Genomic DNA, 26,085 nt, shown 5'->3' on the forward strand with positions numbered 1-26,085 from the left:
CATGCTTATGCTTTTCTTTTTTGGACAAGTAGGTCCAGCTGCAGACCCGCAGACCACTCAACGAAACGCCCCTTCACTCAACGAAACGCCCCTTCACTCAACGAAACGCCCCTTCAAACTACACGACACTCTGATTGGCTCTCAAGAGACTGCGTCTGAAACGTGATGACGTTTACTAACGTGATGACGTTTACTAACGTGATAACGTCTTCTTTTATTGAAACTTTATTTACACACGCGTATCTCATAGACACTTGTTGACAAGAGACTTTTATCCCGGTGTGCGACAGGAAAAGAGAAGAATAAATACTCGTGTTGACTTTTATGAACACAGAAATGTACTTTGTGTGAAATTTGTGAATAATTAATGTCACTTTGTAATGTATGAAATGTTATAGCCAAACTGCTAAAATATATAAATGCCGATTGGAAAAGTTCTTTGAACATCACGTTTACACAATATAGTATCACGTTTTTGTAATATAATTATCACGTTTATACAATATAGTATCACGTTTATGTGATATAATTATCACGTTTATACAATATAATATCACGTTTATGTGATATAATTATCACGTTTATACAATATAATTATCACGTTTATACAATATAATATCACGTTTATACAATATAATATCACGTTTATACAATATAATATCACAAATTCCACTTTGAACACACACTTTGAATAATTTCATTTGTTTTTGCAAACTTCCAACATCATGGCAACCTGTATGTTACAAAAAGGTGTGTTTAATATAGGCCTACATTTATTGAATGTCTTATTAGTCTGTAGTTTGACATGTTGTTCAACTGGACAGAACAACGATTAGAACTAATAAAAGTCTACTTGATCAGGTTTTTAACCTGAAAGAAACCCTCCTTAAATTCTGTGCTGGTGTGGTCCAGGTGGTGGTAGACAGAAGTTAAGTAGACAAGATCTGCTGAGTATGTCATTAAGGAGATACCTTAGAGTTACCTATTTCCAGGAAGATATGTGAAACATTGGTATCTGAATCAAACCCAGCCAGTTGGACATCAGTAGGTCTTTTGATGAAAGTAAAACAAATGCACTGAAACCCTTGAATCTGCACAGAAAGTTGTATAACTTTCAAATCCATGTAATGAATACAAGTGATGAATGATATATTTTCTTTATTTTATACACAACAGACTATCCAGCAGACACATTCACTACCCAGGGATTACAGGCGCCCGAGGAATTCCTCACACTCCAAGGCTTTCTTGTAATTGCTCAGGAAGCTATCCAGTTTCTGCCTCGCTTTTGAGGAAATGTGGCTCTGAAGCTGTTCCCCAAGCTGGGTTATCTCGCTGACAAGACAAAATGATATTGCAAAATAATGAAGTCGTTAAAGACACTCAAATACATAATAAGATATAAACAGAAAATTGGATTAACAGTTTCCTAAACTATCCGGCTTACCTTGAGTCAAACTCTGTGCCACGCATGTACATCTCCTTGGCTTTGTCCAGGGAGATGGAGTGAACAGCTCCGAGGGCGTGTACTGTTGCCTGTGGCATGAAGATTAAGATTTAAGATTGTGTTAGACAGTGACCATGTGTTAAAAGGAGACAGACATATGCAGTCATATAACACATGTAGTCTACAAATCAGTGTCAGTGTCTGAGATCTCACCTCTGGCAAAAGTACATCCATTACAAACGCCACTGGATCTGCAGACTTCTTGTCTGTCTCAGTACGTTCAAGTACTTCAGACAAGAAGTGCATGACTTTGTCCACTTGTTCATCATCTTCAAAAAGAAGGATGACCCTGTCCTGTTTCTTGGCCCAAGGAGACACCGTGTTGCCTGTGATGATGTTCTATAAAAATTGTTTAGGATTTTAGTTTGGGTATTCAAATACAAATACACAAACACCACACTAAATGCCATTGTCACTCACTTTAAGGTGTTGCAGCATGCCCTGATCCTCTGTGATTACACTGGTTAACAGACAACATGCCTCGCGTCACTTCTGTTGGGATTGTTGGGCCCTTTCCTAAAATTAAATTACACATAATATGCAACACTGAATACATGTGATTAAGAACTTTGAATAAGACATTTTCTTTCCCTGATTATTTGCACTTCCTCTGATAAGAGGTGTCATCCTGGCTGGCAACTTGTTTGGCCACAGTAACATCACTGCCCTAAATGGATATACAGATAAGCCTGTCTGAGAGGCAAATTGTTACATTACTTCTGAGAACAATCATTATTATCAGGGGCATCTATAAAAATGCAGGAATCTTGAAACTTTTTCTCAATATCTAAATTCTCAACAAGAGTGAAAATAAAATACACATTGACTTAAGATTCTACACACATGAAGTACAGTACACATAGATGAAATGGCTCCAGCATTAGTTTACTTTACTTTACTTATTTTGAGTTTCTGATACTCAAATGGATGAGTTGAATAGTTTGATGGTCACAGTTATCCATGGTCAGGACAAACAGAAATAACATCACATTTAATAATACATAAGGCTCATGGGGAAATTAAAGCCTTTCAGCGTTGAAATGAAAAAATATTTGATAATTTAGGACTTACCACCGTACTCCACCATTGACCTTTGGTGTCCCTGCAGATGAGACACAAGCTTTGCATAGCTCCCCTTTTTTGTGCAGATCAGACACTGATAAGTGTCCGAGTCGCATCTCCTCAGCTCAGGGTCTGCTCCTTCACTGAACGTAGTGTTGCTCTATAAGAGAAAATGTAAATGTAAATTAAAATTGTATTTTGTATTTTTAACATGGAAACATTTTCAATCCAGAATCAAGTAGTAATACACTGGACTGCATTAGCCTGTAAGACTTTCCCTGTCCTAAAATATATGCAGGCTAACTGAAATAAATCAAATCAAATGACACTGTTGACTGTGATTCAACAGAACTTCTCATTTCTAAACATGAAAAATATTATTCATCATCAAATCTTTTATCTTAACAATTGTAGAACTGAGGTTACACGTTTTCAAATGAGCAAAGCTGTGTGCAACTTGTCAGAGTCATTTAAAGATTAAAAAACAGATAAATACTAATATATAGAGATCATATAGTTTATCTTATACGTTTCTTGGTTGAAAATGAGACAATGTTATATTGTCAATGTTATAACCTGTACATATAAATAAAAGAAAAAAAGGAAAAAAAGAAAAAAAAGGGAGAAAATCGCTGCGTCTTGCTTACTGTTACAGTCGCTATCGTTACAGCATGCAGACATTACTGGTTAATAAACTGCACTTAATTGATTTAACGGATACAAATAATGACTATTCATCCAGTGTTCAATATCAAAATGTGTTTTTTATCCATTCTTACCTTTTCCTCCGTCATTTTCCCGTGTTTTTCCCGTGTTACTTTTTCGGGTTCTCCCTTCATACTCGGTCAACGTAAACTTCATCACGTTTCAGACGCAGTCTCTTGAGAGCCAATCAGAGCGTCGTGTAGTTTGAAGGGGCGTTTCGTTGAGTGAAGGGGCGTTTCGTTGAGTAAGGGGCGTTTCGTTGAGTAAAGGGGCGTTTCGTTGAGTGGTCTGCGGGTCTGCAGCTAGACCCTTCTCTTTTTGGATGGAAACGTTTTAAATGAGACACTTTTTAAATGAGCTTTTATAGCAACTTTACGATAGACCGTGACTACCCTTGCTGATATTTGTATTCGAAGGAAACGCTGTAGCGACGTCGCTGATTCATTCGTCCAACAAGGTCACAGGTCTCAGTGGATGTGGTGAAAGCTAAGTAGCACTTTAGCCAAGTGCTACACATGTGATTACCTAACAGAAAGGTCAACACCGATAACATGGCTGGACTTATCGACTTTAAAGACGAGAAGGAAGTGAAGGAGTTTCTGGACAATCTGGGAATAGAGTACAGCTTCCAGTGCCACAGTGAGAAGGATCCTGAAGGTAACACACACGTTTGAATAGCATTCACAGTGAGGGCATTTATTTATCAGGGGCATTTTATGCCAGCACACTATACTAAAACGCTTTAACCGCGTCGCCTACGCCTGCATAAAGACTGAAAAACACGCGTGCGATACACGTGCGTGAAGTGTCATGCCAGTTATTAACCTGCAGTACGTATATATTTTTTTTATCATCCTATACTCTATTAGCGCAGCATGTAATCATCACGCGAAACATAACCAACAGCAATATGACCAGGTATAGCCTACAACCAGCGTGTAATTTGTACAATTACATATGACAGCGCAGAGATGATGAGAGGACACAGGTCCCGGAACGCACACAGAAAACACCCACATGCCCACTTACAAATGTGAATTCTAACAAGTGAGAAAATGTGTTTATTGACAAACAGAAATGGAATCCGCTCTTGAAATTCCAGATTCCCTCTTATTTCTTTTTCATTTATAACTCAATAGCATTATTTCTTAAACCTTAAACCTCTTTAATCAATGAATTAATTATTGCATTAACGTATATCAAATCATTTCACTTCTCTCTTGCTCATGTTGGGGCTCACGCTCCACGACGCGAGGCGCACGATGAAGTTTCTTCGTGTCATCAACGTTTTTAAAGATTTTATATTATAGGTATAGATATTATAAAGAATTGAGGCATTTATTGCAGCCAGGTTGAGGATATTACAAAACACTGCCACTGGTCATCTGCATGTGTTTTGTCCTGGTAGACGGTGAGTGATGTGTTGTCACTTTTCAGCACCTGCGTGGTGAACAGCGGCATTTGCGTCTTTATGCACGGGGGAAGCTCTCTTCTGATTTTATTGACTATGACAACCAGGCACATATTTTTAAGGTTTTAATGACAGAGAATGCAACATTAGTATTTGTAAATAAAGTAGATCATTATGTGTACATTGAGACGTGGGTGCGCACAGGCGTCCGCTGCGTTCGCACGTGGCACGGCACAAATGACCCCTCGCTGTTTGATTTCCACAAACACTACACAGTGTGTGTCTGTACGCTCATGTAGAATTAGCAGTCACGCGTGGTCTTCGTGTCACGTATTTGAGGCGTAGTTCACCCGTCACGCACCCGTCAAACCACGCGTGTGCAGCGTCTGCGTGACGCCTACGTGATGCCCGTCTGCCAATTGAAAGTGAATGGAATTTACACGCGCACGTTAGAGGTTTGATGTCATCGCATAGATGCTGTACACGCGTTTTTATTATAGTGTGCTGGCATAAAATGATATTCATTGACATAATGCATAACCTAGTCCCTTACCCTGACCTTAACCATCACAACTGTGCCTAGCCCTAACCTGTACCCTACACTAACCTAAACCTAATTCTAACCCTGACTGTAAAACCAGGTTTTAACCCTGAAAAAGACATTTTTAAGGGTGTCATAATGTGAGGGCCAGCCGCATTGTCCTCACTTTCTATTCATTTTTTGGTCCTCACAAAGAGACACACACACACACACACACAAACATACACATCCCAGGTCCACATGGGAAGTTTTCTTTAAATCTTTTTTCTTCTCTAGGTTGCCAGAGACTTGCAGATTATTTGGAAGGAGTGAAGAGAAACTATGAAGCTACAGCTCAGGTGCTCAAACGTAACTGTGAAACACATGGATATGGAGAGAGCTGCTACAAACTTGGGGCTTATCACATCACTGGCAAAGGTAAACACACCAGCTTGGCCTGCTGTATGTTTTCACCCTCTGGTGTTTTGGGGCAGTACTCTAATATTTCAGAAATGTACTTCATAGGTTATTGCATGTCATAAAACAAACTAAAAAATATGACAGGTTATGATAAGAGAGAAATTACATGTACATGCTGGACTCTGAACTCACATTTGTGATTTGGCTGGCACCATGTAGAGGTTTTGCAGCCAGATTACAGATGCCACCAGCAAACCAGGCTACTCAAGGGTGAAACCAGCTGTCAATCACACTCACATGTGCTGTACTTTATCTGCCATTATCCTCTAAATGGGAACATAGTTTACAAAACGTGCTACTTGTAATTGAGATCATTAGCTGATCAAGAAGTGTCTACTGATGTTATAAATCAAGTGAGAAGCCATAGCTCATTTGAAACCCCCTGAATACAAATAATGCTTTTCCACGGTTATCCTGCTGTAAACTCCCTTCTGACAAAGTTACCCTCATTCATTTGAGCAGCGCCACTGCATCGATTATCGTATTGCATTAGGAAGGATGACGATATATCACCAAAGATATATTTTTAATTCAACCATTCTTCACATATACAATAACAATTAAAGACCAGTAATAACACTACAAGAGCAACAATGACCACATTAAAAGCAGCAGCAGCAGCAGCAGCAACAACAGCACTAGGTTTAACCATCTAAAAGGATGTGTTGTTATTTTAAAGAAATGTAAACTCAGTGGGAGAGTATTCAGAGTTCCTGAAGGTCTCGATGCTGTCGTGCACAGATGGACGGATTTACGTGAGAGATTAATCACACGACTTTAAGTAGCCAAGCTAAATACAGTCCTGTAGACGCCGTCTACAGTACCAAGAAAAGGTTTTGCATGAAAGTTGGAAATATTTGCTATTTGATATTAAAAACTGTACTCACAATGAATTGCTCACGTGTGAATTTAAGATGTTTAAATTCTGGTAAATGTAAGTATTATACTTGCATATAATCTTGACTGCAGAGCATCGTCTGTATGAGTACTCTTTGTAAATTTCCTAAATCTTTCCACTAGGTGGAGTGAGCAAGTGTCTGAAAACAGCCTACTCATACTTTATGCGCTCCTGCCAGGCTGGAGGAAAGAAGTCTATGGATGCCTGTCATAACGTTGGCCTGTTAGCCCATGATGGACAAGCTATGGAAGGAGGTCCTGACATCACGGCAGCGCGGCAGTATTATGAGAAAGCCTGTGCCGGTGGCTTCGCTCCTTCCTGCTTTAACCTCAGTACTATGTTCATTGCGGGCAATTCCAAAGATATGACACAGGCTTTGAAGTACGCCAACAGAGCTTGTGAGCTGGGACACGTGTGGGGTTGTGCCAATGCAAGTCGCATGTACAAACTGGGCGATGGTACAGAGAAGGATGAGAAGAAAGCAGAGGAGCTGAAAAATCGAGCAAAGGAGCTGCATGGTTTAGAAAAAGAACGGCAGCTGAAATTTGGGGAATGAATTTGACACTTCATTTTGTCATTGTTTTGGTATTCAGTCAAAGTAAATAGTAAAAGTTTACTTTTTGAGTTCAATCATACCTATGAAAGAAATGTAAAAAGTAATAAACTGATTTTAATTCAGATTTTTAGCAGTTTGTCATTAATTACAGTATTGTGAATGTAATTTTTTTTTAGACGGACCTAAAAATCAACCAAAAAAAGATGAATTCTAGATCTGGTCTCACTGGATATTTTTGAATGGACTGAATCACACAAATGACAATTTCATGCTGTATATTTTGATATTTTATGATTATTATATAATTTTACTATAATTAGTCTGTCTGCTGTCTTAGCCAGATTTTTGGCTAAAGGTCCAATGTGAAAATTAAGTGTTGAATTTTAATAAATGGCCCAAGATGGTGACCTCAAAGCAAGACCTTTGCCTTTCCTACATATGAATGGCTTATTCTGAGGCTATGGAAACCAAATGATTTCTAATTGGAAGCGAATACACACTAAAATGTACTTATAACATTCTGCCAATATAGCATACTGATTCTTTAAATGAAGCTTATAATAATACACATTCTGCTTTGAACAAAAATGATCATACTGTATAATCCCAGCCATCTTTTCTGTTTTTTTTTTGCAAAAAAATGTTTTAGTTTCACTGTGGGGTTTGTTTGCATACTTTGACTGGTTAGTAAAAGTAAGATTTTGCGTTGAAACAACTTGTAGTACTAGTTTACTTACACTTTGAGCTGGTGTTGCAGTTTTGTGTTTTGGCCACAAGAGGGAGCCACAATCACAGGCATGAAGTTTGCGCTCGTTTCTAACCCCTCACAGCGCTTTCTCCCTGAAGATACCACAACAAACCGTGTGTGTCCAAGTCCAGATTTGACCAAATATTGGATTACAAACCTGAATATCTCGCAAATACAAATGCGACAATATTTAAAGATTTAAATATGCTCGTGGTGATGGGCGGACTGCCCCGCCCGCTCACCCATAGCTCCGCCCATCAGACGTGAATCTCCCCAGCCCTCATTCAAAACAGAGGACAGCTGTTGCGAGCCGCGTCGTCGTGTTCCGAGCGTTAGCCTAAAAACTGATAGCTGCACGCTGTCTTCTCATGTACCCGCTGGAATGTCAGCAGGAGGATAAAGAGAAGAAACGGCGCACTTCGGTGAGTTTACGAACCGCAGGAGGCAAAGTTTGTTTTCATTTTGCGGCTTCCCAGCCGTCGACGTAGCTAGCTAAGCCCCGTGGATGGTTTGGGTGTGTTTGTTTTTAATTGCAGGGTGCTCCCATTATCTAAGTAAAATCGGCATCCATCAAGAGGCGGGACGGGGGTTATTTTCCGGGTGGATTGGAGTTTAAACTGTCAATTTGTGGGTGCAGCAATGCATATTAGACCCTTTTTTGGACGTTCTCCTGCTCCCACGTGAAGACACAGTTGCTCCACAACCACGCATAGGAAGAGGCGGCGCGGGGGAGTTTGATTATCATGCTGGTAATAAATCATGCGCTCCCCGTTCTAAGCTAACGATTCATGCTAGCGTTAGATAGAGTTACACATGCTAATATTAGAAAGCATTGTGAAGAGAGTGAGGACAGGCGGTTAGTTATCACGCGTGATTCCCCGGATGCAGTCTTTTACTTTGTTTACTCAAGTCTCCTCACAGTTGGCTCGTGTTCAGGGAAGCTGGGGACTTTTTGGTCGACCTATTTATCCGCTTGTTAGCCCAGTAAAGCTGATTTAGCAGCCATGCCCACTGCAGCCTCTCTGTGCTGTGGATAGCTCATTGGCGGTGAACCCCCTGCACAGTTGCCCTCCGGGGAGTGTTTTGGGTGTGGCGTGGGTTCACCCACGAACACTTGTGTGTGCAGTTATAGCCTGTCTTGTCTCCGCCATAGCACATATTGGTCGCAGAAAAAGGTGCAGTGGTTTTGTGGCTTGTGGCTCTGAAATGATTGAAATTTAAAAAATAATAATGTTTTAGATCATGAGGAAGAGAGGGTCCTCCCAGGTCAGACTTAAAGACTTAAATATATCACTAACAATGCTCAGTAGTCTACTCAAATGGGCATAATGTACTGTTTAAATATTTGTTGATAAAAAATGACAATTAAGGTACAATTTTCTTATACCCTTTTGCCCTTTGAGGGCGATAACAGTTATTGTCGTGATCAATCAATTAATTCTCTCTCGATAAATCATTTTATTTGGTTCATTAATTGTCATTAAGAGTGAAATGTCTGTGGGTTTCCATCAGCCTGTTTTTAATGCATTTTGGATTTGCGATTAAAAAATAATGGATACAGGAAATTAAAAATAAGTAGATGCAGAGTACACTGGAAACAGGATTAGCTAGTTAAAGAGGATGTTTGGAAATTACATGACTATTACATTTCCCTCCCAATTATACAGTTCGTTGTACTGGAAACATTGCGATAAAGCAGGTGAGGGGAATTATGTGTGGACCGAAACCACAACATTCCTTCACTTACTTGTACTAGAAGATAATATGACTATAACAAGAGCAGTCAGAGTGCAGACCTCCGCCAAGGCTTGAACACTTAATCACCTGCATTATGCATACCAGCACCTGAATTTTTTACATTTTGATCCACTGGATCTGTATATAACTGAATCTGCTTACAGTTATTATCATCTTACATTACAAAATTCATCCTGATCTGTTAAGATATTGCTGGGATAACGGAACTTTTCATCTAAACTTGTTAAACTGGGACTTCTAAATCTGAATTAAACTTGTTCTGACGATAGAGTCGCGGATGATGCATACACATACCAAATGTTGTACAAATTCAATCAGTATCGACAGAGATATTATTTCTTTACAGTATTACCTGTTATAGGAGATGGCGATTTCTTGATTTTTTTTTTATTCAGTGGGTCAATTTTTACCAAAACATAATGGGAACACCTACCTCATCACGGCAACAAAATGTGACCACAGTGCAACAGCTGTTGTTGGTCTTTATTTCCGTCAAGTTGCACCTTTTAACATTCCCACTGTTTATTCCAATGAATTCCCATTATCTGCATTACAACAGTTGACGGAAACACACAGGGATGCACATTTTCCTTAACAAGATAACGGAGCCCTAGCTATTGTTTTCCAAACTTCTCGTGGCCTATTTTGTTTAGTTTACTGTAGCACAGGAGCAAAGTACGTTTAAGAACCTTATCTCGCATCATCTCATTTTATTTATAAATATCAACACTTTTATAAAGTGTAAATGTATTGTTTATCATAATAGTTAGCGAAGTAGTTTGGAGTGGACAATTAGTTGCTGCAACCCTGAACTCTAATTAAGACAGAGCGTATAGAAATAGCATATTATTCTGCATTCTTTAAGTTTCACCACAGCTGAAATCTGGGTTTTGTATTTGTTTGACAAATTATTCTGTAAATAGAATGATAGGAGTGGCCATAGTTTCATGTAAATTGATGAATCCAAAATTAGCTCCAGATATGCACTGATTGATAATATACTTGTATGTACCAATGTGCAAATTCCATAATCTACATTTCCCTGAATTTTTCATCCAAATTTGCCCCTCCTTGGTGGAAATAGTAATCACAATGTGTTTCATCACTTTTTACTAGTAGTCCGGCTTTTTTTCTTCTTCTTCTTCTTCTCCTTCTTCTTCTTCTTCTTCTTCTTCTCCTTCTCCTTCCACTCAGTCCTCTGTCTGACTCACTCTTTGTTAATGTCCCGTTTGACATTGCTGTTGCTAGTCCATTTTAAAGGGCTCAGAGGAATGTTCCATATCAATATCTAGTATGGCTGTGTGGAGCTGCTGTTCTCAACACTTAACATTTGACCCAGAGGTCACTGGTTCAGACTCATGACTTGCATGCCTTTACAGTGCTGCTGTGGAATTGTGTCATGCAGAAAACGGCCATTACAATCTCATTTGATTCAGCAGCCTCTTTTTTTATATAATAGTAAAAAAGAGATGAAGAATGCATGTATTCATTACTTAGTGTTCACAATTGCAATCATACTAGTTCTGAAAGCTTTATTTGATTGAGTGGTGAGATGACGCTGACGAAACTTAATTCTTTCCAAATGTTGAAGATTGCCAGACCTCCATATGTCAAGGAAGGAATCTTTTTGGAATTCTTCCTGGTTTTTACCTCATGATATGGGCTCATGTAAGAAGAATGGTGTGTTAGGAGTTAGTGATAAATTATGAGTGAAAGCTTATTATGTGTACATCTGAATCATTTGTCCAAGTCGTTAAAGTAAAGTGGTTGATTCTTTATTCTATTCAGCATGCAACACAAGTTCCACTTGTACTCTGTCTATTGAAAAAATACTGCATTGAATTTTCACTTCATATTCTTTGGGGTTTCTTTGGTCTTTAATTCACTTCCTGGCTGTAAACAAAACAAATCAACAGGTGCAAACTGCAACTGTTGCTTCCCAACCGTACAGAAGAGTAAACAAGAGCACACTTGGTTTAAGAACTGTTTCTTAATTTGTGTATAACACAGTCATCTCCATATAAATGTTGATTTGCACCAACAGAGAGTGTATTCTCAAGGAAAAAATATAATAATTTTGATAAAAATATGTTAATAGATGCACAGCAACTCCTCCCCCCCATCTCTTGTGTCATTTATTAAAGAACTAGTGAGACACTGTCTCCTGGTAACTCTACGTACCACCTACATCTTCTGGGCCAGGCTAATCCCGGCGATGCCTTGTGTACGCGGGCCATCTGTTCATCACTGTGTAGCTGCTCTGTCCAAGGCCTGTAAATGTGATTAGTTAGAGATTACATCTGTGTGTGTGTGTGAAATGAAACTCCCCCTCTCAGTATCAGTGCTGTGTGTTTGTAAGAGAAGGGGATAAATCACTAAATGGGCTTGTGTCATCGGGTTCAGCTCGTGGTGTTTCTCAACTTATTTCCTTGCTCTACATTACATCATGTTCACTCCAGCATTTGTTTAAGTTTCCTAGAAGCAGTCGCCTTGATGTCTGCTTCTCTGTCGTGTACATACTCTTGAGGCGATTTGTGCTGCATTAAGCTTTTTCTTTTCTGTGAACTCCTATCAGAGCTGTAGCTCAGTTGCCAAGGTAACTTTGTCTGGCACATCCAAGCAGCGCAGATGGACCTGCGAAGACACATGTTGTCAGTCACAGTCTGCCTCTGATACCCACCCTCCCTTGGCTACAAGAACAAATGCAAACTTTTTAATTTTGACACCCTGAGCACTACATCAGTGAAGTGAGTGAAACGTTTCTGTCCGCACCTCAAGTTAAATTAACTCTGATAATAATATTTCATGTGTGATTGATAAAGACTTTTTATACATGGGGTGCTTCTAATGTTTCTGGCAGTCAGTTGAAGTGGGTGTTGTAGATGTGAGCATGGGCAGCACCTGATTAGCAGACTGTGTGCGTGACTATGTGTGAGAACGAGATAAAAGAAGAGGATAATGTACTGTCCTGGTGTCTGAGTGGTAGAAATCTGAGTGGTAGACTCTGTTTCACTGCTTAGGTACGAGCAGTTTGCTTCTTTTCTTTCTTCTTCATTGTCCACAGAACAACATTTCAGGAAGTACAGTAAACCCCTCTGAAAAAGTCTCTTCTTCTTGCTCCGAGCGTGATTATCACGAGGTTCCTGCTGTGTTGTAATCACACAGATTTTGTAGGGGAAGTAGAAACCACCGAAAGCAGTCGGACACAACCTGTGTTGAAATGGGACATTGTAGAGTCACTTGTGACTGACTGCTGAGACACAAACACAGATAAACCCATGTCACAATGGCCTCAATGTTACCAGAAGATCTGAAGATTAACTCATAACTTATTAAATCAGATATAATCTTTATGGCTATTTCCTTAATGTTTTCATTTCTTGTAAAACATTCTTTTTATATATTTATATATATATATATATATATATATATATATATATATATATCTGTGTTTTAAGGATTAAAAAAAATCTGATAGATTAATAAGAATGTTTGACATATGTACTCATCAGAATAAAATGTAGAGAATTCAGACAAATATTTGTTACAGCCACATTTTCACCCCTTGCAAACACACAGTATGCTGCATTCACAGTGCACACTACCCCACTTCCTGCTCCCTCCTCCTTTTTTCTGCTAGTTGTGAGGGGTCTCTTGTAAATATGTCAGTCGGATGACATGAGAGCACTGGTGCCAAAACTATGTACCAAAGTTCTGGTTTATGACGGTTTCTGATTACTCCAACAGCGTTTAGGTTTGATATCAAGTCATGGTTTTATGGTGCTGCACTGAACCGTACCTGATCTGGTTTTTAAATATCCCTATAGTGGCACCATATTTAACACCGAATATGTGTTGTGTCTCCAATTACTCTAATTATATTGACATATAGTAGAGGCCGACATGTATTGGTTTTTCTGTACCAATGCCAATTTTTCGAGATTAGTGCAGCAGATGCCTGACGATTGATGCCATTTAATCATCAGCCCTAATACATAGTTATCCAATTTTCTTTTTTCTCCAAACTGTTTACTGATAACAAATAATACAAACAAATGCTTAACTTCAATAATGAGTTATTTAAGAACACTGATGGCAGGCCTCTCCAATCGATGTTTTATATCATCACTGCAGGGCACTTATTTACAGTATTTTCAATAAAAAAATAATGTATAATCTAAAAGTACATGAAACGGGTAATCATAAAAAAAAACTTTACATCAAGTTCCTAAAAACAAATATATAATTAATTAATACTAATTAATTACTTTTATTTATTACTAAAAATGGCAAAGATCACCCTGGTCTTCCTCCAAGATATACTGAGACTTTGATATATTGACGTTGAATCAAATGATATTGCGATATATGTATATTGTTATTGAATTAGTGCCCACTTTTAGTTGTGATAGTACTTACTTACATGCTTTTAGTTGTAGGACATCTTTTACTGAGTGTTGAGGAATTAATCAAGCTTGAGGGAGACACTTCAGTATATGTGTACATTAATCTAGTCGCTGGTATTGTTCTAATAACAGTCTAGTTTATGTTGATATGTCTTTCCTCATCTGTGAAATATTGCCTCGCTGTATTCCTGTCATCCCTCATCAGTTGTAGTTAGGTAGGTGCACAACATGAATGGAGTGCCTGTCAAATCACAGTATTAGATCCATCCTCTTGTGCGTCTGTTGTTTGAGAGTCTCTCTCTTCTTCAGTTATTTACAAACTTGGTCTTGTATGAAGCTCCATCGCTGGAATCCACTGACTCTAAATAGTCACCGTCATAGTAAATACATGGCTTTGTATTGGGCAGGTTGTTTTCTGACCATTTGTTATGCTGACACAGTTGCGTTGTCTTATGTTTTTCATCCAAGGTCATCGTGCTACATTTTAAGATTTTGCCAAACTGAACAGGCAGCCTTTGTTTTAGCTTGTGTGTCACAAATTGCTGTTCGCTTCACAACCTCGCTGAGATTGTGTAAAACAACGGATGCTGACAAAGTAGATGGTAATATAATTTCTCTACGTTTCTTTGCAACCGATGTGTTGTAACGTTGAATAAGATGTTGCCACTCGGTTCATTGTTTCCACAGCAGCCTCTTTGCCCTGCTGTCAGGTCAGTTGCAGTGTGTAACATTAGGAGCCGAGGCAGAGGAGAGAACAGAGGAGCTAGCATGATTTGAACGATTGATAAAGCAACTCGGGGCCAGTTTGTGTTCCCTTATTAGTCTGAAAAGTGCAAAACAAACCCACAAAACCTCAGGTTGATTGCCCTTTTGAAATTAATTGCCTGGGCAGGTTGTAGGTGTTTGGGGTTATAAGGTTGGGGGTCAAATGTGAATCAAGAACATGTTTGTAGTAGAAATGCCCGCCCTTTTGGGCATGCAGAGTGCCAGCTTTGAGGGTCTTGTTTCACCTGACAGTTTCAGACTGGCACTTTTGATTGACCTGAATATTCATTTTTGACAATACGCTTTAGTTGGCTTCAGGCTCAGGAACACCTCCCCGGTGGTCGGCCTACAGCAAGAATGACAACCAATGGTGACATTATCTCAGATTGAGATAGCAGTAGTCCGTATACGTCATTAGGGAAACGACTCAGTGCCGCGGTATTTTTTATCTCTTCAGTCGGTCATCGCTCTAGATGACCATGTTGTAGCCATGTTTGTATTCATTGTAAAATGTGTATGGAATGGAAGAATGTTCAAGTCGTCATCATGACCGTGTCTCTTCTCGTCTTCTGATTTGGTGGAGCCGATCAGTCAGTCATGGAGATCTCTCTGCGACGCTGATATGACATGCTGAAACATCTGTAAAGCAGGCCCACAGCATCACACACTCGTCCCCCGTGACGACCATGCCACCGCGGAAGGTCAAGTACCGTCCAACGGCCGACCACCAGGGCAGACTGCCCTCAAGCTTTAGTTTGGGAATGGCAAGTTGTGGTTTATCCTTGTCGATTAAAAATAGTACTAGGCGATGTGTTGGTTTAATGCTGGGCTGTTGTGGACAGCATTTTTATCAGTTTTATAACTGGGACATACAGTATATGTGCAAACACCAATGTTTATCATTGTCTGAGTTGTCAGTTTTATGATACTTGCTGTTCCTACACTTGACTTATGTATTTGCTCAGATGTTAAATTGGTATCGTTTTAATATTAATACAAAGTGGGGACTGTAGCCCCACTGGCCCATCTGAATGTAAACAGGTTCATGCCGCTCCCTTCCACTTCCCTTGCATATTGTCTCCTGATCCACCAGTCTGTGTCAGCCTCTGTGGTCTCACAACACAGCCTCATTTATCCGTCTAAACTTCTGAGTGTTTTGGCTTGGGAACTGAACTGAGAGCGGTCTTGGTTATGTCATGGAAACTTGTGAACTTGGTCCTGAACCCTGCCAAAGACAATAGATCAGACACTGACAAACCCGATTCCACCTCTCTTCCCTCTTTTGCTCGCTGCAGCTTTTGCTTCCTACATATCCTTTTTGTTTTATTTCATCCGCGTCATACTTGAGTGTCTGGTACACAGTTTCTTTTGACCGCATGAACAACACCTGTTCCATTCCGTACGAATAAAAGGACGATGATTCACTTCTGGTGTGTTTGTCTCAGTCACCTCAAAGACTCCATTTAAATTTCGGTGTGACTGAGACAACCTGTTTCCTGTCGCTTTTGTCAGGTTTCTGCACTAGTTTGGTCTTGACATGCAGACAGAGACTTGCAATTACATGCCTGCACTTCCACACTTTACATCACCAACTGTCAAACTGGGTATTTGTTCGCCTCATTCACACCTATGTCACCTGACCTCCATTTTTCCATTGAAATCCTATATAGGCGAATGCAACATGTACTTACTCTAAAAGCAAAAGCTGTGACTGTTATTAGCACATCAGGCAAGTTCATTCAGTGTTCATGATACAGGAAAAAAACGTCTAGTGCCTCAAAAGACTTGATGGACAGTCCTTTGTTTGATTGTGCTTTGCATGTGAGAGGGTAACCTGGATGTCCTTTTGTCTCACACTTGGTTTCTGATAGAACTCCGGCGGGTTGGAGGGATTTGGGAAGAGAAGAGGGAGGGTGACATTGCCGCTCGAAACAATGTCTTTCCTATTTTTAGTCAATAGAGAAATGTTTAGTAGCTCATGCGTCCTGTCTGTACTTGTCCTCTGAAAGGAGAACAGAGGTTTGAACCAGTCGTGTTTGTGTAACTCTGACACATATTGTGTGTGTGTGTGTGTGTGTGTGTGTGCGCAACCAGAGGCTGTAGCCCATGGTCGTACTGCTCTGTGGGAGAGGAGAGTCAGAAAAAAAGGGCGTGAGGGGCTCATTCAGGGGGACGAGGGGGAGGGGAGCAGTGCAGGCCTTGAAGAGATACAGCTGTTTCACTAGTCTCAGCTGTTGCTCCTCTTCCATCAGATGCAGTCTCAGTTTCCTCTTTCCCCACTCTCCGTCTCCCCCTCTCTCTCTCAGTCTCTCTCGTGTGTGTATGTCAAACTAGAAGACGGAGAAGCACACAGTGTAACATTGTTCTGCTTTGCGAGAGAAAGATGAAAGAATCAATCTTTCATAGCTGCTATCAGATGGGAATAGTAAGTACTCGCCATATTAGCAAGGGAGGCAGCCATGACCCGAAAAGGAAAAAATCTGCCTGCTTGTTTCCCTGCAGTGAAGATCAACTCGCATTTGATTTCTTAAAGAATTCAATAACTTTCTCTGCTCTTTCTCTCGTCATTTCTCTTTTATCATCTTCTTCCCTCTGATTGGGTGGGTGTCGTGTTTTATTCTTGCACGCGACCTTTGCCCTAGTGAACTCTCAGTGCAAACAGCTTTTTGTGCATGTGTTGTCCTCAGCCCTCTTTGACTAGCTTTAGGTGTCGGTATCCACTTGGCCTTTCTGGACGGAAGTTTTGTGTGATCATCTTCGTCTTGTCTCTTTGCTCTTCAGTTCTCCGTCTCTTTTCGTCTCAATAGTTTTCCCCTTGTGTAATTGGCCAGTTTATCACTCCCTGGTGACAAGGCAATGCCTTGTTAGGAGAGGTCATGCATGCAGTACTCTGTCGCTCATTTTATACAAAGATCCTGCTATATTTATTACATTAATAAAATTCCTTATAGTGCTGCCTGGTAGTGTGATTTTATGGTCCATTTGGTATGGTTATTATGGAATCTGTGGTATATGTAAAGCCGTGTTTCCATCATGGTACAGTTTGGTACAGTACGATAATACAGTTGAGCAGGTTCAATGGGAGTTCTAGATCAAAACTAAAAAAGGTTAAACTTATCACTGGAGTGAAGTTAACTCCCCCTCTTTTTTTAAAAGAGACATCATACACAGGATACAAGACTTAACAATGGTTTGTCTACTGAGTGTTTGCTCTTAAAGGAAAAACAGAGTCTGCTTCAGAATTGGCCGGTGCTTTGCTCTTTTGGGTCAAGTATCCGAGCAGAGCACGGCAACTTAAAAGAGAAAAGATGTCATAGAAAGATGAGGTCATTGTTTTAGTGTTCAGTGAAGGAAAAAGATGATTTGTGAGACTTTGGATTTTCACTGAAGCCGCTTTACAATTTCATCTAATCTCATTTAAACGGTCTCTTTTATAGCATTGTATCTGTATTTGTTTTGTATATTGTGTGAAGTATAACATCTGTGAATAGTGCAAAGATAAATAATCAAATAGTATACTAGAGATATAACTCCTGTGACCATGGCTACATGTCTGTGCTGGCCCACAGGTAGCAATGTGGTTGATGTCAACCAGAAACAATAGGTTTGCCAGAGTTAAAGAAGGGGCTTAAAAGCACGGAGGATGATTTGTGAGTATGTTTGCTGTCAAATAATTGTATGGTTTGTCAGGATGCAGCATGTTCCTTCCCTTTTTGTGTCTCAGTCAAAACTGCCCTGAGGGGCCACCTTGGGCCCTTTTATCTGTCTTTGTGGTACAATCAATGTGAATGAACAAAGGATGTGCACACACACACCATCTTTTGTATACAAACAGAATGGAGGAGAAAGTTCCTTTTCGATTAGATGTGTATTTTGGGGATCACATTTCAAATTCTCATTAAATCTTACAGACCTGGAATGGGAAGTTTATGTATGTTTTTCTAAATAGGTTCAGGAAAATGCTTTGAAGTGGCTGCAACTCAGTGTAATTCACCAGAGAAGAAAAGACAAAATCTTTCATGTAAAGAACTTGAAGCATCTGACTAATAATCTTATGTATACAAATATAAATCTGTCCTCACATGCCACTTTCCTGGGAGGAAATATCCTCTACTAATCTGCTATGACCAAACCTTCATCATGTGTTCGAGTCAGGCAACAAGGCAAATGGGAGAGTGTTTTTGTCACACTCCACCACAAATTATGTCCAGCATAAGAAAGTTCCACTGGAGTGTGACAGGAATGTAAAGTATCAAGTGACAAAATAAGTCATTTCTGTTGCATGACACTTTTTTTTTTAGACATGTTAGGCAACGTAAATCAGGCTTTAGTGCTACATAACTGTGTGTTTGTGACTCAATAGATCAGTATGAATGAGCCTTTTCACAATATTCTCAAAACACATACACTCACTGACCACTTTAATAGGCACACATTACAGGACACCTGATAAAGTGCCAGGTGTTTGTTGTGCATTCAGTGATGGTTTTCTCCTGCATGCTGTGGCTGCAACATGTGTAATTGAGTTACTATTGCCTTTCTGGCTGTTCTCCTCTGACCTATGGCATCAATAAGACATTTTCGCCCAGATAACTGCGGCTCACTGGATAGTTTCTCTTTCTCAGTCATCAGTAGAAACGGTTGTGTGTGTGTGGAAATTTCACGAGATCAGCATTTTCTGAAATACTAAGTTTAAAGTCACCTTTCTTCCCCATTTTGATGCTTGGTTTGAACTAAAGCTGGCCATCTTGACCATGTTTACGTCAAGATCCAAGATCAGTTTGGAACACCAATAAAATTCCAACAAGATGTGATTACACGGTGGAACAGCAACTAAAATGCTGGACAGTGCAGAATAGATTAGGAACTCACCGCGACATTCACTTGGATCCCCCTGAACTTCGTTGCAAATATACATAATTGCATTGCCTTGACTTTATTGAGGTAAGTACACACAGTCCTAGCCATAACAACAAAATTAGATTTAAAAAAAAAACAATGTTACAGAATTGGCATCATTTCATTTGGTTTTCCGGTTTCAGTGTTTCCTGATTTTCGGTGCATTCCTAGTTTACGTGCCTAAATGCATATAGTTGCATTGACTTGCAGTTGAATGGCTGTACCTAATATAGTGGCTTGTGAGTGTAGACTATCCTGGTTTTCCTATGTATCTGGTGCTTAGAGTCGGTTGTGCGTTTAGCTTTCATGAGTAGATTTGCTGCTGTATGTTTGACTTGTGTCTGTCCTCAAGAGACTCATAGAGGAAGACATAGAGATCATATCAGTTTCCTCTAAACAGTACTGCTCTGACTGACTGCTCTGTCACCCTGCATTGTTAGTCCACCCTTTCCTTGTTAATGGTCCATACAGAGAATGACCACAGACATCAGCGCTGACGTCAGCGCCACACTTCCTCCGTTTCCTCTCTCACCCCCGGTCATCTGCCGCCATGCTCGGTGCGCTCAGGCTTCGACAGCAGAGTTGAACTTGGGGCTGGGCCGCCTGCCCACTTCCATTTGGACCACAAATCAAGCCCAAGCCAGCACACACACAAACATGGATAAACACGAACGCACACTGTAGGCCAGTGCTCTGCTCACACGTGACAGCCTGCTGCTCTGGGCCTCTGCCACATGCCACTACTCCCTAGCTTGGCACCGTCGACCTCTCTTGGGATCCATTTTACTGATTTTTTTTTTATCAAATCAGAGCTGTCCATTGTCCAGCCAGCTACTTTATTTGTTTTCTCTTGTGATTTTAATAAAAGTTGCCCTGCCATTCATCACCATGCTTTTATGTTCAAAGAGCACTAGCTTCTACTTCAAAACATTGCACACGTGATGACAGAAACCTGTCACTATCAGTCCTACGTTTACAGAGGTTTGTTTCTTTCTCTTTTTGCAGGTCTTTCATATTTCATAGTCAGATTTTGTAGTTCTTTACCTCAAATCACCTCCCTCTCCGTGAGTCTCCGCTCTCATGTTCAACTTCGGTTCAAAACAGTTAGTGTTTACTGTCTTTTGATTAATTTCAGTATTTAACCGATTAAGAATGTATACAACACCAGTGTCCTTTCATTTGTCATTGTCAGTATTTACAAAAAAATGGCCAGAGAGAAAACCACATTCAGAAACAAAAACACCATTGGCAGCAAATTCTAGATTGCACTGCAGGCATTAAAATGTACAACGAAAGCATCATTTTCCCACTATGTTTCAGGAACTCATGTTCTAGATTAAAGCTCAAACACACACTGCTCACATAGGCAGTATTTGTCAGAGTCGCCTGCTTATTTCAGCATCATATCTGCAATGATGCTGATGGAGAGGACAAGAATATGAGTTTATTTAGTAGAATCACATAAGTCAAGTCAATGATGGTTTGTAGGTTTTTGTAAATGTTGATATATGTATTATTATTATTATTATTTTTTTTTTTTACATAATTTAAAAACCATACATAGGGTAGATCAGACTTGGTATTGAAAACTCAGTTGTGCATTTAAAGGGGCAACAGACACATTTCATGTCTGTAGCAGTTCTTGTATAATACAGTTGCAGGGTTGCAACACTTATTTGCTTTAGTTAGATTTTATGGCTGTAGAATTGTCGTCAAATGTTCAATGAGTGTGTGCTTCTGCCCCTTTTTCCTTTCATTTTCGATCTCAGTTATTCAGCTGCTTAGGAATATGATACTGAGAAGCTGTGGTGATGGTGAATCTAGTCTGTGATTGGACGGTTGTTCCAAGGAAGTCCAGAAGACTACTGTAATCACAAGTATATGGGTGCCATGCTCTATTTCTCTGCTTTGCGGTATCCATCCATCCATCCATCTTTATCCTCCACATGAGGGTCACGGGGCCCCTGAACAGATCGCCAGTCCATTGTGTTTGAAATTTCTAGATATCACAAACGGTCTAGGAGTTACAGTAATGAGTATGCATGCCAAATCCTGTCGACGATTAATCACCAACCACCGTGACATTATGAACCTGGAAAAACTTGATTCAGGCCCATGTTTTGCTTCTTGGAGAAAGTTTTTTTTTTATTCTGCAGTGTGTTGACTCATTTTAAAGGCTGGTTTCAGCTGCAGGCTTGGTTTAGGCTACCAAACACGTGTGGGTGTAGGTCCATGTCTTTGAAAGCCCTGTCCATGTCACATGTCAGGAGAAACAACAGTAGCAGGGACAGGCCTGGAACGCCTGAGCTCTAATTATCAACTCTTAAGAGCCATAAGGATCAAGGGAGCAGAAAAGAAAGAGAGGGAGGCTTCTATAAAAAGCTTAATCACACCCTACGGTGCAAGCTGCAGCTCCAACGCTGATTTAGATCGAGTGGAATTTCACAAACAGGATAGACGCATATCACTGAATTAGGTTGAGCACTTCAGTCATATGTCAGTCAGCATGCATCATCGTTGTTGTTATCAGCGGAGCAAGTGACCGGCACCTCACCCGAATCGTCATCCAGCTGAGTGAGTGACATGGCGACTGTTGTTTATCTTTGTACATTTTGCAGTTTTTGTCATAATAATGCTTTATAAAGCAAAGTAACTGAAACATTTCAGCCTCAACACATCAAACTGCTCAAAACATTGGTATTATGTAGCCAGTCCCCATATATCTGGAGGGCATGTACAACATAAGCGATTGTGTCTGACAGTTTGCAGTCAGACTGTCTTTTTGAGCTCAGCGTCTGTGACAGACACAATTTTCTCCCTGGTTAGAGGTTGGACTGGCAACTGTCAGTTAGACTGACATTGAGCAGTAATGTCAGGGCGGCTACATCTGTTGAAGAATAGTCCAAAAACCAGCTCTGTCAGTTTTCATACTGTCCGTCTTTGACGAGAGTGGCACGTGTAAAACTGTACCTTTTTATATGCAGGACGACATGCAAATCTTATTCCTCTTATGAAGGAAATATAGTGCATTGCTTTTACTGAAAAATAACCACTTGCATGGATTTGCCCAATTATAACGTTTGTAACAGGATTTTGGGCCATGAAAAAGTGACTACATTTTAGTTTGATGTCACCTTATTTATGTTTGAGAATAAAGTCTTAAAATGTACATATATAAACAAACATTTGAATCAACAATCTGTATTAACGTGAGTTATGGTGGTGACATAAAATGATTATGTTACAATGATAAGTCAGACATATGGAGGCTTCTTGTCTGGAAGGATTAATATATTTGGGACACAGAGTTATTTCCTCATTGTCCTCTGTCTGTGGTTTGTTCTTTAGTAAACGGGGATACCAACATGTGGTCTATGGGGTATTTGCAAAACAACGAGATTCCTCACAATTACGACATTCTTCTGTTTGAGAGGATTAAAACTAAGGAGCCTTTTTCCAACCCCAGGAAGGACAGTTCGACTGCATTGGACAGAGCCTGCTGTTCACTATAGGAGAAATGTATTTGTTTATTGCTTAGATTTGTTTGTACGTTCATGTTGTGGCAGTTTCTTGCAGTCCCTGTGCCACTCTTTGTGCGGTTAGACTGATAGGCATCACACTGTCTTTCCTATTCCCACTGGTCCAAACTATCACAGAGCTGCCACCTCCCAAAGGACCTGCACATTAGTTGCATGTTAAGTGATGGTGTGAAGGGGCTATTAGTTGTGTTCCCACACACACACACACACACCATTCTCCCTCCCCAGGCTATGACACCAGTCTGTGCTTGAACATCCAACCTCCTGAGTGAAAGCAGTATATCGAACTGCTGTGACATGCACATGCTGCGTTACTGTGTGTGTGTATGTGTGCAGGTTATTAGAGAGAGTGTGTGATCAGCCTGTCCTCTCTTAGCGTTAGATCAATAGTGTTCTCTCGATTAGTGCTCGGGGAATGCGAGAACCTTAGCGTAGCCTTCGCTTGACCAGCGTTACTGAATCACCGCGAACGAGCGCTCTGGCAATTAATGGACCAAACGGACAAAAGACGAAACCACATTTAAATGCGAGACACATGATTTGGTTCCCGAAACATATAAGGGAAGAGACCAGCTTCAGCACTTTGAGCTACTCTACTTGAAAATGATGATAACGAGTTAAAACCTTGACTTTGTGAACCTATATCTTCTCGCAGTGTTAGCTCTCCTTGAGTGTGTGTGTGTGTGTGTGTGTCTCCTGTGTATACTAAAGGGAAGAAGAGGGCACGGCTTTATGGGCTGTCGCATCCCTCACTGCTCAGCTCAGCACACTGACCCAGTTTAGCTGCCTGACTTTGGTGCATCTACAGCATTAAGCAGAGGGCAGTGTCTGGGCAGTGCAAGCATTACAGGACACACAAGAGTGATCTGTGCCAATCATTTGGTACAATAATTGTCAATCATATACATTACCTCTTTCATGTATTTAGTTTTTAGTTTATACATAATTTCTATTGGTAAGGTTAGTTTAAGCCTTTATTGTCTTTAATGTGGAAAACTGGCTCCTCATAATAATAAAAAAAAAAAGAAGGTAAAGCATTTAAAGGAAAGATGGTAAAAACTGTAGAGTTGAACAATTTCATATACAGTGGACCCACTGCTTGCTCTTCAATGGATCATGTAGAGAAAAGGCCCGGGCTCTCTGCTCTGTGTCTTTGGCTGTCACTTTCTTTTTTTTGCATGTGATGTTGCACTCTCACACATATTTGCAGCAGATTGAGACGCAAGGCTTTCTCGGCTGCTAAGTGTCAAAGACGGGGCCCGCAGAGCTGCAGTCGGGCCTGGCAGAGCTGTCAAAGCTGTTGAAACCACGCGTCGCTGAGCTAAAGCTGGATGCTAAAGAAACACATCTTATTCACAGTTAAACAGGGTGTGACCTTTCACTGATCACATGAGGCACACAGCTCTCTACAGGGACAGACAAACGCCATCATACACACACACACACACACACACACACACACACACACACACGCATACTCGGCACAATAATCCTGTGTGTGTGTGTGTGTGTTGTGTGCATGGTCGCTTGCGTTCCAGGTTGGGAATAGGATACTGATGTAGGGAGTTAACAAGTATACACATAAGACAGTAATTATTCATTTGGAAGCTGGTGGTATTTGCTGGGAAAATCTTGTAACAACTTCACAGTTGACAAAGCAGCACATCTTGACAAACAAGAAGCTGGAAAACATCAATGGGGTTAGGGTTAGTGCATATTTGCATATTTTTGGCTATTTAATATAGTAATGAAAATAGTTTTCGTCTAATTTTCCTATGAATTGACTTATATTTTGGCTTAAACGACTTAAAGTCTTGCAGTGCAATGATGAAAAATGACACCAACAGTTTAAAATTTGACAGTTGAAAATTGCATTAGAATATAGACTAGCTGATGTTTTCATGGTCACATGTGCTTATGCTCCATCATATTTTAAATCTATTCCAGTGAATATTGAACTGAACTTTGACTTCATGCCACAATTTCATGTGTAGTTGCAATATCTGTCAGGAAAATCATTTTCCCCCCCAAATGTTTCAGCCCTTTTCATTTATATTGTTCCCCTACAAGCTTCACTGAATTATTCTCTTGGTTATTAGGACTGTGTTTTTTGTTTTAATGGTTTTTGGGCACAAGGCAACTGTTTTATTCTATATCCAAAACGGTGAACAGGATTACCTTCACCTGGTCTCTGCAGGGTCGCTTCTTAAGCCACAATTTAACACTAGCTCTGAAGAACAGTACCTGTGTCCTCACCAGTGTCTTGCTACAGCTGCACAACAATGACCATACTGGAAATTTTTTTTCTTTTGTTTCATCTCTGCTTATACAAACATTCTGTCCATGCCCTTTGATTCATTTACGTGATGGAAAATCCCTTTTTGTCCCATTAATCCAAACAGACATTGACTTAAAACTGAAACTGCTGTAAAAGGAAGCTGAGGCGAAGCGATGTGAGGACAGGAGATGAGGAAGGAGCGGAAGGAGGACAGATGCCAAGTTGAGGTGGTGGAGAGCTGTTTTCAGGGCCGCTGGAGACAGGAATGTAAAGGGTCAGTGCAGGGATTAGGAATGTGTTGCCACATGCACAAATGCACTGGCATGTGCATGACGACACACGGGAACACTTGCTATTGAGCATTTTGCCCTTCAGCGGTGAAGCCTGTTTGTCTTCCAACCCCTTTTGTGTTTGAACTGCAGCAGGTGAATGTCAAGAACGGTTTGAAAGAACTAAGGGAGGAAGAGGCAGCCAACTCAGAGAGGCCCCCTAATTCAGTAACACCTGCTACACTGTGCAGTGACAGTACACATTTGTCTTCAACAATTAACCC

The 26,085-nt window shown here is 40.3% G+C and overlaps 3 protein-coding genes across 4 annotated transcripts in view; 2 read left to right on the forward strand and 1 right to left on the reverse strand.

Annotated features, from left to right (window-relative positions):
- Positions 1 to 1,143: 1,143 nt before the first annotated feature.
- Positions 1,144 to 3,417, reverse strand: LOC122780347 (PWWP domain-containing DNA repair factor 3A-like). Its single transcript, XM_044043223.1, has 6 exons — positions 3,349 to 3,417; positions 2,579 to 2,729; positions 1,928 to 2,023; positions 1,661 to 1,846; positions 1,448 to 1,536; positions 1,144 to 1,335 (listed from the first exon to the last, which is right to left on the reverse strand). The coding sequence occupies exons 3-6, from the start codon at positions 1,943 to 1,945 to the stop codon at positions 1,209 to 1,211; spliced, it is 420 nt and encodes a 139-aa protein (XP_043899158.1). The 5' UTR covers positions 1,946 to 2,023; positions 2,579 to 2,729; positions 3,349 to 3,417; the 3' UTR covers positions 1,144 to 1,208.
- Positions 3,418 to 3,589: 172 nt separating this feature from the next.
- On the forward strand, positions 3,590 to 7,557 carry LOC122780346 (cytochrome c oxidase assembly factor 7). The gene is made up of 3 exons (XM_044043221.1): positions 3,590 to 3,931; positions 5,503 to 5,643; positions 6,706 to 7,557. The coding sequence occupies exons 1-3, from the start codon at positions 3,826 to 3,828 to the stop codon at positions 7,137 to 7,139; spliced, it is 681 nt and encodes a 226-aa protein (XP_043899156.1). The 5' UTR covers positions 3,590 to 3,825; the 3' UTR covers positions 7,140 to 7,557.
- A 601-nt stretch (positions 7,558 to 8,158) lies between these two features.
- The window catches only part of ralgps2 (Ral GEF with PH domain and SH3 binding motif 2), a 72,698-nt gene continuing 54,771 nt past the window's right edge, over positions 8,159 to 26,085 (forward strand). For both annotated transcript variants that reach the window (XM_044043513.1, XM_044043514.1), the window contains exon 1: positions 8,159 to 8,309. The gene's annotated coding sequence lies outside the window, so the exon portion shown is untranslated. The remainder of the gene's footprint in view (positions 8,310 to 26,085) is intronic.

This window comes from Solea senegalensis, linkage group LG14 (assembly GCF_019176455.1).
Source record: "Solea senegalensis isolate Sse05_10M linkage group LG14, IFAPA_SoseM_1, whole genome shotgun sequence".
NCBI classification, from domain to species: domain Eukaryota; kingdom Metazoa; phylum Chordata; class Actinopteri; order Pleuronectiformes; family Soleidae; genus Solea; species Solea senegalensis.

Coding starts and splice junctions, on each gene's coding strand:
- LOC122780347 (XM_044043223.1), bottom strand. Junction 1,537..1,660: donor TGGATGTACTTTTGCCAGAG/GTGAGATCTCAG, acceptor TTCATGCCACAG/GCAACAGTACACGCCCTCGG. Junction 1,336..1,447: donor GGCACAGAGTTTGACTCAAG/GTAAGCCGGATA, acceptor TTGTCTTGTCAG/CGAGATAACCCAGCTTGGGG.
- LOC122780346 (XM_044043221.1), top strand. CDS start 3,826: ATGGCTGGACTTATCGACTTTAAAGACGAGAAGGAAGTGAAGGAGTTT. Junction 3,932..5,502: donor CAGTGAGAAGGATCCTGAAG/GTAACACACACG, acceptor TTTCTTCTCTAG/GTTGCCAGAGACTTGCAGAT. Junction 5,644..6,705: donor TTATCACATCACTGGCAAAG/GTAAACACACCA, acceptor TCTTTCCACTAG/GTGGAGTGAGCAAGTGTCTG.